This window comes from Hesperophylax consimilis, chromosome 9, assembly GCF_061612785.1.
Source record: "Hesperophylax consimilis isolate HC1 chromosome 9, BYU_Hcon_1.0, whole genome shotgun sequence".
Classification (NCBI taxonomy): Eukaryota; Metazoa; Arthropoda; class Insecta; order Trichoptera; family Limnephilidae; genus Hesperophylax; species Hesperophylax consimilis.
Genome location: NC_142844.1, coordinates 23,183,654 through 23,203,927, shown reverse-complemented (window position 1 = coordinate 23,203,927; position 20,274 = coordinate 23,183,654). Strand labels below are relative to the sequence as shown.

Below are 20,274 nucleotides of genomic sequence, written 5' to 3'. Positions count from 1 at the left end.
ATTTAACATTTCCTTCGTTCGGCTTGTGGTAACTTATATGTTTAAGTCACTAGTTTTAAGTCTGTAGTCATAAGCCTTAGTCGTAAGTCACTACATATAATCATAGATGTAAGTCACTAGTTTGGTCTAGTGGTGTTTGACACTGTGGTCGAGGGGTAAAGCTATCTACTAGCAAGCTGGATATCGAGGGTTCAAATCACGGCGTGTCCAAGTAAATTTTATTTAATTAATTTGTGTAATTTCACAAATTACTAAAATGGTTAAAAATATATTTGCGGCACGTTCCAGAATGAAAGATGCTCTCAGTATCGCCCTGGTGTAAGAACACCATTCCGAATTGACACATTGCTTGAAAAGACTTTGGCCGTGTTTGGCGACCAGATTTGAATAGCCAGGTACTTACCCTTCCTCTTTCCCATCTTTTTACCCTCCCCACATACTCCAATTGGGGATGCCTTAGTCTCCCTGGCTGTAGACGGTTGGGAGCAATAGGGAATCGAATCGAATAAATAGTTATAAGTTATAAGCCTTAGTCGTTAGTCACTAGATGTAAGTCAGTAGTTACAAGAATTAGATATAAGTCAGTAGTATTTATTATGAATCTTGATTGTAAGCCAGTAATATTTATTATGAAATATATATATATGCACAGTTCCCTAAAGGTGATTTTCATGAAAATATATATAAATCAGCCAAAAATTATTATTTTTATTGAAAGTACCATTGTAAATTGTAATAAGCCTCGTGTTATGTATTTCGCATAAAAGTAAAAACTCACTTTGGGCGATCGGCCGGGTGCACTTAATGTAAACATGTCTTTCTGAATATGGGTCCGAAAATACATAGTATGGGATTTAAAATTGATTAAATTTTCCGGTAGACTCTTGCGCCCCGATGTTGCTAGTAAAAGTTGAAGTATATTTTTAAATGTGCGTTGACATCCACATAGTATATAGTTCCTTCTTTGACCATGAGAATAAGTTTGTGGTAGTCGAAGTACGTAATTAAATATTATTACGATTCTGAAAAATGTAGAAATTTTGTATTGTCCATTGGTCCGTTCATATTTTATTTTTATGTTTTATTCTCGAACTACCTTCGTGGAAGGGAATTAGATTTCTTCTTCCGAACGATCCTTCCCAATTATGGAAGGTAAGGCTCCATTAGTGGTCACTTGACTCCTATCCTATTGAATCACTTTTATCATATCCATCCACTATCTTGTGTTCGTTGGATAGTTTTTCTACCGACTTCTCATTTTTCGAAAACTAATCATATTTAAATATCAAATAGCTTAGTTCTCTGAGATTCTACAAAATAATACCGTATTAATTAATTAAATTTAATTGTATTTCATTCACTCAAAATATCTGCGCTTAAATATACTATATTCTATACTTATCTATAAATCCAGATAACCCAAAACAGGTGTATATTAATTATATTATTTGAATGTCTCTAGCTGCCGCAGTTGTAAATATGTACCTATGTAATTTTAAGTCTCTAGTTTTAAGCAAGTGGTTATGAGTCTTAGTCGTTAGTCACAAGCAAAGATATTAGAAGAACGAGATATGCTATGTTGGCCGCCGGACCGTAGCCGGAGTACTACCTAATTAGGGTACTTTGAACGGTATCGGGACGTGTACGCACAGAAATCTGTTCTATGTATTAGTGCGGATACCTTAGCGCAAGTGAAGGTGTGCAGTAGTATTGGTGAACAAAACCGGCGACACTCGGCAAAACAATTCCACTCAGTACGAACTGCGCATAGCACATCTCGTTCTTCTAATATCTTTGGTCACAAGCAAAGATATTGTTCTTCTAATATCTTTGGTCACAAGCTATAAGTTTTAGATTTAAGTTACTAGTTATAATTATAAATCTTAGTCGTAAAGCAATTATATTTATTTTTAAAGGACCCTTGAAGTGACTTCCAAAAAAAGCTCTCTATACAAATAAGCCAAATATTATTATTATCATTATTTATCAACATGTGTACTTAATGGTATCATAACTATTACCTTACCAAAGAACTCATACAAACACCTAAAACAAACACAACATTTGGTCAAAGAAATTTCCAATACATTGTATATAAAATATACAATAACCCACCTGAAAAAACAAGAAAATCGAATAATATTAACAAATACAAAATCCTGATCAAGCAATGGATCATCGAAAAAAGTCGTGCAATAATTAGTCACCTCACCCAAATTTAATTCCCTATCTCATTATTGTAACCACTACCTACCAACCTGCAAATTTTGTCAAATATTTTTGCTTTATTGAAAAATGTTCTTTATTTTAATATTGCAAAATATTTGTAAACTAGTCTGTCTCGGCACAGGATTTCCAAGTGAGACAGGCTAAGCCAAAAATTTATATGTAAACTTTTTTATATAGATGCACATAATAAATAATTACAATTTGTACGCAATGGTAACATTACAATTTGCACGTAGCGGTAACATTACAAGTTTTACGTAGTGGTAACATTACAATTTGTATGCAATGGTAACATTACAATTTGTTCGTAATGGTAACATTACAATTTGTTCGTAATGGTAACATTACAATTTGTGCTTAATTGTAACATTACAATTTGTGTGCAATGGTAACATTACTATGTTTACGTAATGGTAACATTACAATTTGTACTTGATGGTAACATTACAATTTGTACGTAATGGTAACATTATAATTTGTGCTTAATGGTAACATATTTTTTTTACATATCTTTGAACACCATACTCCTAAAATTACGTAATATAATTCATATTTATTATCGCTTTCAGCTAGAAGACGACATCTGTGGTAGAGCGCCAAGCGCAGCGACGGAAAATAAATACCCCTTTTGTCCTTCTCGCGTAATAAACCTATAAAAAAATTACTATATTTCCTCTCATTATCCCCCTTATGAAATAGCACCGTTCAGAATCGGAACATTGCTTGAAATGGTATAAGCAATGATTATTGACCAGATTTTAATTAGCAGGTCCCATTTCTTTTGTCTCTTTACTTCGTCACTTCCTCTCAACACGTTGGGGGTGTTATTGTCCCACCAGCCACGGGAAGCTAGAAATTGATTGGGAAAAAATATCAGAAAGAATTATTTTATTTTAAAGATGGACTTGTAGGCAAGGACTAAAAATAAATAATTTATCTACATACCACCTTTACAATATTTGGACATCGATATATTTATTACATTACATTATTGTGGTATCTATCCAAGTTTCCCGCGGACTAATATTTTTCCACCGTTTGCCAATATTTCTAGGGCTTGGTTATTTTGTATTTTTCTTATCGCAGAACTCTCTGTAAGCTCTGGAAGTAATATTTCAAATGATGCTTGACAGGAAAAACCCTACCTTATAATTGAAATAGATGACTGTAAGTTAAATCACCGCATCACGTCAATATGGCGAAAAGTAAGCAAGCAGAAATGAATGCGATACAATACATCAACAAAATTACACGGTGAAATGATAATGAGTTCTTGGTAAAGAAATTTTTTGGTTTTTTGAGGCGTGTCTTATGATTAAATGCATCAGGAAAAATCCACGTTTCAGGTAGATACTTATGTGTTACTAAGCCCATCAATATGGTGCGGCAATTATTTGGTATCTTTTTGTACATTTTTGATTTAGGTATCAACATTTAACATTTAATAATTAACATCTCACTTTTTAATATTATCATCATAGAAGTATAAAGCATGTGGTAAGGACGTGAGTAATTCATTAACTTATTTACTTAATTTGCGTTAACCAATCTTATAGTAGGTACAAGCAAAACAATTTTTAAGGTTATACATTAAGTGATTGTATTATTTTTACAAAAGTTAACATTTTTGGAGTGTGATGGATTGTGTTAATATTGTTTTACGTTTTTGTTAATTGTTTATTTAGGTGAAATAAAAACAAACCCAAACTTCTAGTTTTAATTTTTAGTGATATGATTTTTTAATTTTTTAATGATAAACCAATGTTTATAAGACAAAGTTTTTATGCATAGCACAAAGGATAACAAATTATTATAAGCATTAATTACTCGCCTGAAACATCCATACAAATTGAAAATATCTCCCGAGTAAAAATAAATGCCGCTCAAATTTAACCCGCACCTTCTGATGTCCGGTCAGATGCTCTGGACCACTAAACTACGTCGGCTTTATTATCGGAATTATTTGGCGGATTGGAAATAAGCCGACGTGGCTCACTGGTTTAGTTAGTTTATTCCTTTAAAAACATTACAAAATTACATTTTAATTCGTTTTTAAGTACATTTGTAACATGTTATTACATAATAAGTAAGCGGTATATCAACTATACCAGCATAAATAGAGCTTGCCTTTTAAAGGGAGCTTCGCCGATGCTAAATATGTCGATATCCGAATTGATTCTGTTCAACAGCAATACTGCTCTCCTCACCGGCATCGGCATGACCATTGGCAAGTTAGTCCTGCAGGCTGGGAGATAAAAAAAGTCTATGCTGTCGGTGACGGAGATAACCATCAGGAACATAGAGACTAATACTCTCCATGATAGTCGGATTTTAAAACCATCCACGAATCAAGTTGAAGAAGTGTGATACAATATGAACATCTTTTCTGACCTGTAGATGGTTCATACCGAGCATGCCCAAGAGAAAGTCAATAGGATCCAGACTACATGACCAGACATCAGAAGGTGCGGGATGAATTCCCGTCGGCGGCATTTATTTTTGTTCTGGAGATATTTTCAATTTTTATGGATATTGCAGGCGAGTAATTAATGCTTATAATAATTAGTTTTAACTCTATGTTGCGGTTTGGATGTCAGTGTGTTTGATTCAATTATCAAGATTAGAATATTTGCCATTACACCAGGGAAATGCATCATATAATCACGTAAATGTAGGGATAAATGTATGTAAATGTATTCAGTTGAGATAATCATCACGAGTTGGTTTTGCGCACCGTGAATATTCTTTAGACAATTCTCAATGTATTGGTATCTCCCTAGTTGGAGGCGCAGTCATTATTCTTACCGAAAGCTATTTTCTAGCGCACGGTCCTAATAGCCTACAATAAATTCGCTGTATCAAGATGTTGACGATAATGTTGAATTTCTTTCAAGCTCTCATGGCCCACTCTTGTGATTGGTATCTAATTTAGCCGTAGCCTAAATAAGCTAAGCTTAGGCCCGGTTTAGGTAATAGCCCTAGGACGCAGAAGGTTTAGTCTACGAGCGGACCTACAGTCCTTCTATATTTGAGAACACTAACACAAGACAAGTCTAACCTTTTTTTTGAGAAATCGAGAAATTAATCTAATGTTCTTACATGGGAAAAAAATCAACAAGCCTCATTTCCACAAGAAATGGCCCCGTTAATACAGTGTTTTCAATAGTGGTGTTTAGCCATAAAAACACGCGTTACTTCATTTATTTCAATCTTTTCACATGATGATTCTAAAGATTCACAAAATAAATACGTTTAATCTCATTAATTAAAATTATGTGAATACCAACTGCTCCCAACCGCCTGGAGCCAATGTGACTATGACATCCCCAATTGGGATATATTGTGAGGCTGAAGTTAATAAGAGGGGAAGGAGATAGAGTTGAGGAATATGAAGAAGTACCTGGTACCAGCAGATCTGGTCACTAAACACGGATAAAGCCATTTCAAGCAATGTTTCAATTCTGAATGGTGATCTTATGCCAGGGCGATACTGAAAGTATCTTCCACTCTGAAACCACCTTGGGGTTAGACCACTCTAGCGCTGTTGGCCTCATTTGTAGCTTGGAAACCTAAGCGTATTCGTTTTCAGGCATACGTTAACGTTAAGGTATCATCTAAGTCGTGTAATATGAAGGTCAATATCCATTTCTGGCGGATGAACTTCTGTTTGCGATTCCTGGCCACAGATGTGAGAAGATATTAAAGAGTTCTGATATTCACACTTCAGAGATATCAGGAGTATTCAGGAGATGACAAGGGAGTTCCCAAAGTGGCACTCCAATCCACGTATCAATTATGCGTAATACTATCTACAGGAAATATCGAAGTCTTTCTCAAATACCTGTGATTTTCATGCTTCCAACTCCAAACGTAACTATTTCATTTAACAATTCTAGAAAAAAAAATTATGCTTCACTAAAAAGTACAGACATAAAATTAGCGCAGTTTTATCCGTCTGAAATTTATACCAACTCAATTATTTTCTACACGTTGGAACGTTGTTATCATGAGCTATGGAATTTTTAAGAATCCAATTTTTTTAAAACTAAAAATATTGTTTACTCCAAAACTTTTAAAAATATAAAAAGTGTTTCGGATTGAGTGCTTCCATTTTATAACCAATTTCGGCATTAGCTACGAGTTTCTGTGTCCAAACTTTACCAACATTTATTCAAATGTAAACACGATGAGCTATCGGATATCAATTCGCAATCTTGATTTGACAGTATTATGTTGTTCTTTGCTTCACCTGTTTTCTCACAAATACATTGAAGAATTTTTTTTCTGCGATTCCATTTTTAGGCCATGATAATATTATCTGACATCTAGTAGATTTTTTTTGCGTCTGAAAAAATATCATGTAGGTATTACAGATATTTATTTTGATAGGTAAGTCTCGGTATTTCCTGTGTCTGACTTTTACCGCTTCAAATTCTTCTTCTATAAAAGCAATGCAAATTTACATTTATTACGTTATTTCTTATTTCTTACTATTCAAAAATAAAGTATACTTAATAATGCTAAAATCTGCGCGGCGGTGAAAAATATACGCATTTGGTAAAAAAAAATATTTAGTATTCCACTACCGTCGCTATCTGAGTTATTCATAAATGTGATTTATTTTGGTAATAAAATTATTTAACTACAATGATAGAAAGAAAATAAAACCGTGAAACCTAATATTAACATAATGATTTGTAAAGAGTTCTTGGAATGTGATTTGGGTAGGTTGGAACTATAAAATAAATCTCTATGAACCTTTATTCTGGTATGAAAAACTCACCAACCCGATGGTGTTTTTTTTATATCCAGCTAAGTTTTATCCACATATTTTCGTTTAGCCCAAATTTTTCTGCGTATTCACTAGACTGATACTGAGAGGATCTTCCACTCTGGAACTTGCCGCTAAAATACTATATATTATTTTAAATGAGTGATTCGTGAAATAACACAAATTAATCAAATAAAATTTACTTGCGCCCGCCGGGATTTGAACCCACCGCCACTAGCTTGCTAGTAGAGAGCTTTACCCCTCGACAACAGGGGCCACCTTGGTGAATTATCGACATGTTGCTCTAAATGGCTTTAGCCATATTTGGTGACCATATCTGGATAATGACGCTTCCAAACATTTCCTATCTTTACTTACTCCCTTAAAGCCTCCACCCAAAATGCCTCAATCCATAGTCATGCAGGCTCCGGATATTTGGGAGGTGCTGGTTTCTTTCGCGGTATTTATATTTAAAATACACACACAAAAACATGTTGCCCTCCCTTACTGTCCTTTCGTGACGTCACGCTGCACTTAAGGCTACCTCCTCCCTGGATGTTCCTAGCAGCAGGGAGCGGGGAGGGGGTGGCGATATCACCCACATTGCGAATCACCGCTCCAGCCAAATGTAACGCCAAAATACATCACGAAAAAGCAAAATAAATTGTGATGGAAACCTCCATACTCGAATTTACTTACGATTGCAAATACGGTGTATTGGTATGGAAATAAATCGTTCAATCCATTTCCCTTCTGGTTGAATTTCTTCACTTTGATATGTAAATAACGCCCTAGCGGAATGCTTCCTTGCGACCAACCTTCGACACTACCTAGTGCTGTACCATACTACTATACCTGGCTGTCCGCGTATTAAAGCTGATTTCGCTTTGTAGATGAAATGCAAATCCGAGTGAGGAATAAATCAAAGAACTGCAATTTTCTGACACTTTCTCAGAGCCCTTTGGCGTTCCGGGCAAAGCGGGAGATTAAAAATTCGATTAATAAATAACTGCTTCTTAGGATCGAGGTCAATTTGACGCAACGTTGCAAATTTGTAGGGGCGCCGGCTTAAGTGAAGGGCCGGGCAGAAGCAAACAGGGGGTTAATTTAAACCCCGCCTTGAAAACTTACCATCAAATTCACGGACAAAGCGTTGTCATTTCAGCCTCGCAAAAGTGAGAGATTTTGTTTATAATTTAATTTATAAGACTTGGAAACCAGTGTTTTTATTTAGATCATCTTGCCATTTTGATAATAATATAAAACCTTTTATAAAATAATAACGAATGTAGCAACTGAAATTCAAATATGTAGCTGTTGATCGATTTTTACGTTTCGTTAACAACTCTTAAGTGACTATAAAAAGCTGATAAACGGCGATTCAATCGAATATTGTATTTGTATGCCTTTCTTGAAAGAATTGATTTTTATAACGACAACTATTTAGGTATTCATATTCAAAAATAACTTACAAAAAGCATATTTTAATAAATTAATTAAATTAACGTCATATATGAGCGCGTAGATTATAACGTACGAAACGTTCACCCTTAAATATATTTTTTATATATTAACTGTAAAAATCTAGTGATGACCTCCGTGGTCAAAGGGTAAAGCTCTCGACTAGCAAGCTGAAGGTTGCGGGTATGAATTGAATTTGAGTTAATTTGATTTGATTAATTTGTAAGATACTCTCAGTACCGCCCGGTGTAAGACCACCATTCGGAAGTGAAACGTTGCTTGAAATGGCTTCGGCCGTGTTTGGTGACCAGATCTGACTAGCCAGATACATTCCAACCTTCCTCCCTGTCATCTCCTTCCCTTCCTCATTGCCTTCAGCCTTACAACATACTCTTTTGGAGAGGCCATAGTCTCACTGGCTCCAGGCGGTTGAGAACAGTTGGAACTCTTGGGTGATTTCACATATATAGGTAAAATTGCCTTGTTTTATGTTCCATTTAAAAAAGATTCATTGAGAAAAAAGTTTCAAAAATTGTGTTTAAATCTCCAGAGATGCCCAGTGACTCGGTACAAAAATAAATGTGTGATCTATTTTTTTTAATTACAACGAAACTGAGAACTAGGAATTCAATCATAAATATTGAGTTTTACAATATATCCTTATGATGACCTCACGTAAAATGTCTGATGTTTGGATGAATGTTGTCGCGTGAGAGCTACACTAGATTCTCTCGACAAGCGACCCGGAGTATAATAATATATTCCTCGAACAAACGTAAAACAGCAGGTGAAAGAGTAGATTCATCTCGAGGTAAATTGGTAAAAGGCCACTTGAAGATATGGCTTTCGTTTAAGGTTACTTGATTGAACGTTTGGACGGGCAGCGAGGCAATGATAAAGAAGCAAACTTATCCGAAAGATTAATGGCGAAGGTTAGAGTAAATTCTACAGCAGGCTCGATCATTGCCGACGTTTTCGTTGCCAAATGGCAATGAAATCTTGAAAATTTACGAACACATTTGTTGATCACAGTTCAATTCACATATTTTTGCATGTATTTTAAATAAATACGCAGACTTTTTACAAGATGCTGAGTGAAATAATATCTTATTTATTAAAAGCGGATCGAAAATAACCAATTACTAAAGGCTGGTAGCGGTAAACATAAACATAACCATAAACCACTAGGGATATCCCCAGTGGCGTAGCTATAGTAGGTGGGGGGTCTATTATTTTTTTGCAATATATCTTTCGGGTAAATCACTCCTAATTACTTGAATGAAAGCTTTTACTCAGGTGCCTACTATTTTTAAAATGCAATTAAATATTTATGACATTATATTAATTTAGTTCTTTATCCTATTCTGTGAGAATATTTTTCCTTCCTACCAGTAATATTAAACGTAATATTAAAATTTCGCTTTTATCCCGAACTTAAACTCGCTAATTCAAATAGAGATCTCACTTTTTTGTAAAATTCTATTAAATTAAAGATTTTGGCTTCAGCAAATAATATTTATAAAAAATATATATTATGAAAGAATTCATTTGTAAAGTAGAAAAGTAGAATATAATAATAATAGAATTGTATCTGAGTTTTAAATAAAACTATGTTTAGCATTACTTAATGTGTTTTAGAGTGACGAAATGAAAACGTTAGGTTTATCTATCGATTACTTATAAAATTCACTCGAAGTTATCCTTTTGGATACAATATTTTTGTGTAATTTCTGAGAAAAAAAATTTACGTTTCAAGATCAAAGTTCCAAATCACATACATAAGTTGAAATAAACTATATAAATAATCACCTACATCAGCTGGAATATATTATATGAATAATTAACTACATGAGCTCGGATATATTACATAAATAATCATCTACATAAGCTGGAATATATTATATGAATAATTAACTACATGAGCTCGGATATATTACATAAATAATCATCTACATAAGCTGGAATATAATACATAAATATTAATCTAAACAAGCTGGAATATAATATATAAATATTCATTTACATTGGCTGGAATATAATATTTAAATAATCTCCTACATAAGCTGGAATATATCATATAAATAATTCAACAAAAAATATCGTTCATTGAAAGAAATTAGGTGATTGAGAACAAAACGTAGACGAATTTTCAGTTGAGAGCTAGTCTCGTATAAAGTTCAGTTTTCCTTTTTTGTGTTCTCCAATCTTTAAAGAATATGTTTTTTTTTAGTTTTGCATATAATCGTTAGTTAAATAAGGGCATTTTTCCCAATGTTACCCCATAACCCTTGACCACGGAGCATGTTTTTCAACATTTAAATTGTATTATCCTTGCGAACAGCGTAAATGTTAATAATCTACTTGCATAGCTTACGATTTTATTTTATTTTACATGATTTCACGCCCAGCCGGGATTTTACATAGATTTTATGATCACACTTTACCAAATGAGCTATTGAAAAAATTTTAAAGCATAATATAACAGTAAACTGATAAACTGTATATGTAACAATTAGTAAAACATGTAACAGTAATATAAAATAATGTAGTAACTAGAAAATACTACATAAAAGACAAATTACTAAAACTATATTACCAACTCTACTTTAATTTGTAGGATTCAAGTGCTGGTAAAAATTACGCTTAGTTCAATAAATGGAGTCATAACATTGACATTTCTGAATATTAAAAAATAAAGCATTTTGTCCACACCATTGATTAAGTTGTTCTAAGTTAGTCTGTGAAATTTGGCAATCGTTTACAATATTTCGTATTCTTTTATATATTTTTAAGTCGTCAGCAAATGGCAAAACTTATACATAATTAAATTGGTCAACAACACAGACATAGGAATTAATAGACGAGAAGATAATGGCGAGGGGTAAAATCAACTGTTGAAGAACGAAGGGAGTGAAGCTGACTGTGATTCGTCAATAAATCAATCTGACAGTAAATAGGCATCTCGAATTATAATATCACCATTTACTTCTTAAAAGTAAAATCTGCTTTTGAATGAATAGACATTTTTACATGGGAGCACAAATTACTCGCCACGTTATGAACAAATTTGCGAAGTCCAAATTCGGCAAAAAAATTCGGTTCTATTTTCAGAGTCGAATATTTCGTTTAAGTATTTAGTTAAGACACTTTTATAAATGTTCATAATTTACTTCCCAGCAACCAACCAGCTTTGTGTTTCGCGTCCAGACGTTTCTCGATGTGATAGTAACAACTGATTCATGTTATACGATGTGAATATGCTTAAAATAAAGTAAAATAATGCTTATATATGGAATGTAATACGACAATTGGGTTTATTCTCTTTTTCACATCTATTTTTACAAGTTTTCATAGTACAAGTCAACATTTTGCCGTGTTATTTCGTAAAATGAACCGATGATGCCTCGACCATAGTTCGCACAAGAATGATGACGTCACGTTTTCAAATTTCACTTGAGGCCATACGCGAGCACAGCCGGCTCCAATGGAACCGGTATGGGGAGTGGGGATAATACGCTTTTAATCACTTAGGGCAGGTCTACTAATATTCATATGTCTATGGTCAAAAATGTCATTGATGAATAGTAAGAAAAATATTGGGCCGAGATTGGACACTTGAGGAACCCCACTTGTGGCCTCAATTATATACGATTGTATAGAATTAATATTTTCTATTAATAACTAATAATCCTACTCAATCATTTACTTTTGATGCCCAAAAATCGTAGTTTTAAATATTAGTATGTGGTGTAAACCTTGCCAACAGCTTTACAAAAATCAGTATATTAACTGTCCACTTGTTGTTTAAGACCAAGAGATTCAGATACGTAATTTTCATAAATCATTAAATTACTTCAGATAGAGCAATCTGCGATGAAGCCATGTTGGTTAGGTACAATAATGTTGTTGATTTAATCTTTTATGATAGTGTCATCGAAAGCTCGACTCAATGTATTGCAATACCAATTTATCTTTTATTTGTACTACACACTTACATAATGTAATCAAGTTATTTAGTATAAAATTTCCGGGTTTATTTTTAACAATTTCAAAATGTTTGAAATCTAGCAGGGCAATCGTGACGTGCCCTAAATTCAGTTGGAACCCGCCGACCAATCACATTGCATTTAAGTGTCTTTTATTTATTAATTCTACGTGTAATTATGTGAAAATAATAAAAATAATTTTATTCCAGAATGTGGGGAGATAATTGCAATCCTACACGTTCCATATAGATTTACATTTTTTTTTGTATAATAGATATAATAAATCAACAAATAAAGACAACTATGCAGGGTGTGGTCTTGAGTGCACTTGGGCCCAGCGCTCACTCAGGAGTGGCGCTTGGTGCTGGTAGGCTGCGGTCACCAACGTGTTAGCGGAGGCCATTAGCCGCATCCTGGCTCCAGTGACCCGGTGTCTCATCAGGCCGGCAAATCCATTCAGTCCTAGTTCCGTGAACATTGTCGATGCCCTGCTGTATCTTCGGTATCCAAATATGATTCTACAGGCGTCGTTTTATTGAATTCGGAGTCGTTCCATCGAGCAAGTTCGGTAGTGACACCATGTCTCACACGTATACAGGCCAGTACAGAATGCGTTGAACGGTATTTTTTAACAGTATTGCTGCATTTTAAAAATCTGCCGGCAATCATACTAGACACTAACACGTTCGAACATGTATTTATTTTTGCCTTGTTAAGGTATACGGGGAGCATCTTACTTGTACCTTGACTTTTTCCGTGGTGGAACGCAATTAATTCCGTCTTCTTCGGGTTGTACATCATATTATGCTGTTTTAAATATTCTTCACAAGTGTATAAGCAGTAATCTTAATCCCTTGATCGACGGAGCTAGGAGGATCATGTCGTTCGCGTAGCTTATATGATTCATACATATACTGTTAAAAAAATGTATGTTTTTTAGTGATAATTTTTTCTTATTGACACATACATTTTTGGGAAAGGTAAATCTAAAGGTTATTAATTGTAGTTATGTGTAATATACCCATATTTATTACCTTGGTATCATTGGTCAGCAGATGCAGGTAGTACCCGGGCAACAAGCGCCTCTCATTGACATGCCGCACGGCTAAGCGCGCGGCGGCCAGCTCCGCCTGACCCTCCGGACGCATGCCCCAGCGCGTGCTCAGCTCGAACAGGCCCAGCACGGATACGCGCCGCATGCTGTTGCCATCTGGTAACATACCAAATTATTAAGGTGAAGCTTAATTTTTAATCACTATTTTTGATTAATCCTCGAAATGATTTATATTACGAATACCAAAAATATGTTTAAATAAAAAAATAAATTAAAGCTTTTCTATCGTTTTGCTTGAGCAGAATTGAAATAAAATTGTTGATTATTACTTTATAAAAAATGTAAGCACAAAAAAAAAATATAAGATACGTATGAATTCATATAACAAACAACTTAAAAAAATACATTTTTATGGCTAAGTTTATCTGTGACTTAAGAGTATCTGTGAGTTTACATTGATTAACTAGTTTTATTTGTTATAAAATTATTCACAAAATAAACAAAAACCACCTTGTGCTAAGATCGACCATTTCTAGACGCGGTTATTATATATTCGTGGTGATATAAGGCATACTAAAAATATGCATATTTTTGGCGTGTGTATTTCTCTCAATGTCTTGTAAGCAACGCTACTGCTGTTTGGTTCCATAAAACAGAACGGTAACATCAAACTATTATAGCTGTATGTATTTCATTTATGGTGGAGTATATTGCTCCAACGCATGCCCAGCTTGAATATTACCAGCGCGGACATTCGCCGCAAGCCTGCCACGTAGCAATAATAAATTAAACTATTAATGACGATCTACAGATGCAGTACGTAGTATGATTCTATTATATATTAGTAGGGTATTTTGTGTGCCCCGACGCATGCTTAGGCTGAAAACGCACAGCACGGACTACGCCGCAGCTACTGCCACCCGGTGATAACGAATCAAACAAATTTTATTATTTTTTTTAGAAGTTTTTTTAAATTACCGAGTAAAGAAATTCATAATGCGATCAATTTATCCAAAAAAAAATTCAAGAGCTTTAATCATATCGAAAGGTAGGTTTCTAGCATACTTCATTTCACCGAATATTTGTTTTAAGGCGATGCCATACGTAGTAATGCAAAATCATGTGTTTTTGGTTTGAAAATTTGGTCGCCTAGAAATGTTTCAGACTCTTCAATTAAATACTGCGAGTAGAATACATCTTGGCCTTTAAAATAATCAAGTATTTTTTAGATAAGTCTTTTTATAAGCCCAAAAAAAATAATGTATAAGGCCTATGAAAACTGCTTTAAAGTTCAAAATCTTTTACTTACGAACCCATTTTTGGTTATAATTTTATTGTATAATGTGGCAAATTAAGTTATTTATAAAATTATCCAAAAAAAAATTAAATATTTATGCCTGAACATACACAAAATAAAATAAAAGGCACTTTTTGGCCATGTTTTTTTCTTGCATAAATCAAAACAGGAGGATGGTGTTAAGCGGGAATTTAAACCTTATCGCCATCTACGTAAGGGTTATTATTGATAGCGGCTCAATTTAAAATATTACACGACGTAGTGCATCGCCTTAAGAATGTTTTTCCATTAATCAACATTGAAATCAAACAGAGGTAAGAACTATACAAAAAATCACAGTATTAAGAACTTCATTCAAAATTTTAAATTCGATAATGTGTAGTTCAATGATCCCTAGAATTGCGATTCGCTTTGATTTTCAAAATTGGAATTGATTGTGGGAACCATTCGACAAGCGATAAAGTAGGCACCAAAATTTCAAATGCATACTTAATTATTTAATATTTTGATAGATGTTATGTTATGCCAAAAATCACTATCTATAACTTGTTATTTCTATTCTTTTTTCTTTCATTGTTTCGTATCATCTATATGTAGTTAATGTTACATGTGTATTGTAAATGGACACACAGTCTGTAATACACAAAAAAAAAGTTGTAATTCTTCAAGTTTACAAACGGTTTTCAGGAAATTTGCAATGTTTGTCTTTGAAAGGCAATAATCATAAAAAATATATTTTTTAATTACTTTTCAGCTTCAGAAATCCTACAATTATAATATCCCGCAAATTTGGTCTTCGCTATTATAGCATAAAGTGACTTCTGCAGAAAGCTGTGATAACCTTCATATCTTAAGAAAACTAATGTGGAAGATAAATTTGATTAAACTTATTATAAGACTCGTGCGCAAAATGAAAGAGCAGTTACTAAAAGAATTCTTGAGAGAAAAGGAAAAATGAAAGTGCTGGGAAAAATAAATTACGAGTAACGATAAAAAAAAATAATAAAACGAAACATGTAGTGGTGGTACCTTCGTATTTAACATTAGGTACCCCGCGCGGGTTCCAGAATTTAGAACCATTTTTCAAGCACGCGTGAAGGAAGCATATTAACTTGAAACTGAGGAGATAACTCACCTCCCTTCTGTTGCGATTTCCTCTTGAATGTTTTTCTGTCTTCCTCCCGCTGGGCCACCACTTCCCCTGCCTCCTCTTCCCACTGTACTCGGTCCGGGGGTGCGATGACGAATGTTTCATTATCATCCCCCGCTATTGATTGTCCCTTGAGCAGCTCGAACACACTGGAGATGGCAGGGTTACTCATGGACTTATTACTCGTGCCACGGTTTCTTTTCACTTTCAACGGTAAAAAGTATGCTTTATAATGATTCTTACTGACTTGCGCTTTTGTGTCATTTTTCTTATCATCACTTTTATTTTTAGTTACTTTAACAAGTGCTTTTTTTTCCTCCGTTGAATGTTTTGTTTTTATTGCTGTATCGGTGACAAGTAGTTCATTAAGAATGACATGATTTATCAGTTTATTTTCCGATGTTGATTGTTCTTCGTGTATTGTTTTTATATTTTCAGTCAATTTGATCGAATCGCTCGATTCAGTTGGCACATAATTGCTTCGCCTGGTTTGGACGCCGCCATTTTCATTCGCAAGTTTGAATAAATTTGCATTATTACTCAACTTTTCCTCTGAATTAAATTCAATTTTGGCGCTATTCCGAAAACCGGTTAAGTTATTATAAACATTATACGAACATTTATTTGGCACAGAACACATTATTGTTAAGTTATTAAATTTATTTAGGGTTGGGGCGAGCCCAATATTGCTTTTGATCGAATATGACGTCAAATTGGAAAAGTTGGAGTTTTCACCGGAATTATTTACATTCGACACATAATTTTCTTCCGACAAAGTAGTGTTCACACTTTCCGTCGATTGGGTGAAACTGTCATTCGAATACTTATCTGAGGACTTCTGGAGCTTATCATCGGGACGATAATTAGAGGCGATATTACTGAAGACATCTCGGGCGACAGCTCCGGAGAAGGGGATAAAACGGAAGGAGAGGAATATAACGAATATGAATGCCCGAAATATTTTAGGCGAAGAAATGAGTACACGCTTTTCTGGAATCCTTTCATCGGGAGTTAAGCTTCTTAGTTTATTATGATTGCTCGTTTCAAGGTTGTCACTTTCCTTTTCAGTGAGGAGAGAATATTCTCTTTTGCATTTTCGTTTCTGTCCGCTGGAAAACTGAGATGGAGAAGAATGGGTGTGGAAGGCGGGATCAGGATAGCAGAAGACTCGGGATGTAGAAGAGGGTTTGAAGGCAGACAAGAGAGAGTAGCGGAGCGGGGAGTCCCTCATGCCAGGGGGAGCACCACTCCTCGCCACCAGGAGCGCCGATTGAACCTGGAACAAAGCAAACATACAAGTTATATTATAATCTGTAGTTTATTAACATTCAAACCTGCTAAACTATTTATGTAGTTTGTTAGCAGGTACCTATTGATAACAATTTATGTAATTATATGTTTCATTTTCAAGCTGAACATATTTATAATAATGATGATGAGAGATTAACAATTAATCAATGGTTGAATTAAAAGAAGAGTAAAAATATCGGTATAAGCATTATCTAACAAACAAGTTCAAATGAATAATCACACCAATAGTTTCATAGATATAGGTAGGAAAATAAGGTATTATAAAATTATAAGTATTTTTTACTGTTGTTGGTAGTATATTAAAGAATATTTTGGGTACAATATTGTTTAGGGTTCTTATTCCTATTCTTTCAACATACTTATTAGTGCATTTCGCAACCACCAATCCTTCATTTTCAATAAATTTTTATTATGTTTATAATAAACTCTTTCCACATAAAAGGAATTAGACAATATAACACGTTGAATAAATAACTAATAAATAATAAATAAACAACATTTTACAGCAATATTCCTCTAATAGGTAAGAAATTCAGAGACTTGTGTATTAATTTAATGTTACTCTGTGTGAGTTGGTACATTTATGGATTATCAATTTTGTAATGTTTGATTGTGTATAATTTTGATCACAGTATATTGGATTAATTATATACCACTAGGGCCACCTGTGAAGGTTAGGTGATATTATTTACGAAAGGTGCTCGCCCCTGCTATTTATTTGTTAAGTCGCGTCAAGAACAATTCCTGTATTGCTGCCTGTTGAATTTGTGTCAATGTATTTTGACAACAGTTTTTCACATAAGTTAGGTTTCCTTAAAAACGCTCTCTTGCCACTAAACAATCATAGGTTTCACCATTCCCAAAGAGCCACAGGAACCGGCCTGTATCTAGCGTATTTCACCAGTAAAAAGTATACAAGAATGTCTTTAAGAAGTAATTAATTAATTTTGATCTTTACTAAAGTATCGTTAAATAATTTAAATTAAATTAAATTATTTTTAATTAAATTATTTTAAATTAAATTAATTTTATATTAAATTAATTTTAAATTAAATTAATTTTAAATTAAATTAATTTTAAATTAAATTAATTTTAAATTAAATTAATTTTAAATTAAATTAATTTTAAATTAAATTAAATTTATTTTAAATTAAATTAAATTAATTTTAAAGTTCTTATACTATTACAATCGTACTTATGGCTGTCGAAAAGGAACTCAACGCAATTTGTAACCACTCATGGTGTTATGAGGAGGCTACTGATGATGACATTTGGGAGACTCTTCGTATCTCACTTGCATCTGTATTTGCAAGCGTTCATATTTGTTTAACATACCTGTCCAATGGCTTAAATTTCAGTGGTCAAATCGCCACTTTTTCGAATGATTTAGGTTTAAGCTTTTGAATCGCCTGATGACAAGTTTTTTTTTTATCTTGGGTGATTTTAACCTAACCAATATTAGCTGGACTCTTCCTGTGGATAAAGTTAACTTAATTCCTTTCAATTACACTTCTACTATTAGCTCTATACGTATTGATAATATAAATTACTGTAACGTGCATCAATATAATAATATTCAAAATATGTCAGGAAAATTTTTGATCTTGTTCTGTGCAATTTTTCGATACACGTTATTCCCGCAAATGATCCATTGATTCCTGAGGATGCTCACTATAAATCCATCTCTATTGCTGCTGAATTCATTGAACCCCCACTTATAAAGAAAAACCCAATCAAACGGCCTTCATTCCATAAGGATAATTATGACGACAGCCTGGCACTAATAGATTGGAACATCCTTAACTTATGTGATTCCGTTAATCTTGCGGTATCTCATTTTTACAATATTATCAATAGTCTGATCTCGGACAAAGTTCCATTGAGGCGTGTTAGTAAAAATTCCTACTCCCCTTGTAACAATTAATCTTACCTGTATTTAATACTTCTCTAAAAGAACTCAAGATATATGTGGGTAGATTAAATGCTTGCATCAGAAATAAAACTCTTATAGCAAATATAAGATTTATTTTATAAAATGCGGTTTCTAAACACACAGCTCTAGGTAATAATAAGAGAAACAAGAGACTCAATATAAAGGTTATATCTCAAAGCGTGTCGAGATAGAAATTCTTGATAGTTAAAATGCAAGTCAAGTCAGTTGAAAATTTTACAAAGAATAAATGATGCTATAAGAAATAAATGGGCGCCAGCTCAGAATTAGATAATTCTGAACAAATTTATAAATTATCAGTGTAATCCCTAAGAAACTAAAAATATATCAATCTCAATTTAAAGGGCCTCTTACGTAAATTCAGGGTCCGCCAAAGTCAGCAAGTTTTTCAGGACGTCTCGTGCCACCAGGACTCGAGCCACAACTGTCGAACCAAGTCCAAACGATGCGCACTTCAGACTCGATCGCCAAACAAGACGGCAACTTGAGAATGCTGAATGTCAGTCCGGTAGGTACTTTAACGGGCGAGATTGCTACACCCTGTGGTATAGTTCATATTTCGTTTTATTAATTCGTATTCGTGAAAAGAAAATAAAATTGTGACCAATTTCTATATATTACCTATAAGAACCTATAAGAATTCGATTACACTATGGCAAAGAAGTATCACGAAGGCTTTATCAATTACACTGAAGAGAATATCGCAAAAGATCCGAAGGCATTCTGGTCTTAGTAAAACAAAAAAATAAGACTATCAGCCTCTCTTGCGTTTTAAATCTTAAAGATAAAACAGTCGAGGGTGGCCAGGCGGTTTGTGATTTGTTTGCGGATTATTTCCATTCCGTCTATGAACCAGCCGACTCTCTGGGGACTTCCTACGACGACTCCGTAGTTGAGCAGATTGGTGCGGTGGGATCTTTCCTGAACTAATATATATAAATCGAAATATAAATAAAAAATACGTTTTTTGTGTCGGAATTTAAAATTATAGCACGATAAACTTGTATTCCAACGTAAAAAAGTCGTTTGAAAATGAACTTTGATTCCAAAAAAATAGTTTATTT

General features: G+C 33.8%; 1 protein-coding gene across 1 annotated transcript in view; it reads right to left on the bottom strand.

Annotated features, from left to right (window-relative positions):
* The window catches only part of GABA-B-R3 (gamma-aminobutyric acid type B receptor subunit 3), a 77,455-nt gene extending 61,408 nt beyond the window's left edge, over positions 1-16,047 (bottom strand). The window contains exons 1-2 of the mRNA XM_089635366.1: positions 15,934-16,047; positions 13,482-13,657 (exon numbers count right to left, since the gene is read on the bottom strand). Of these exons, the coding sequence (XP_089491492.1) occupies positions 13,482-13,646 (165 nt within the window). The 5' untranslated portion in view covers positions 13,647-13,657; positions 15,934-16,047. The remainder of the gene's footprint in view (positions 1-13,481; positions 13,658-15,933) is intronic.
* Positions 16,048-20,274: the final 4,227 nt, after the last annotated feature.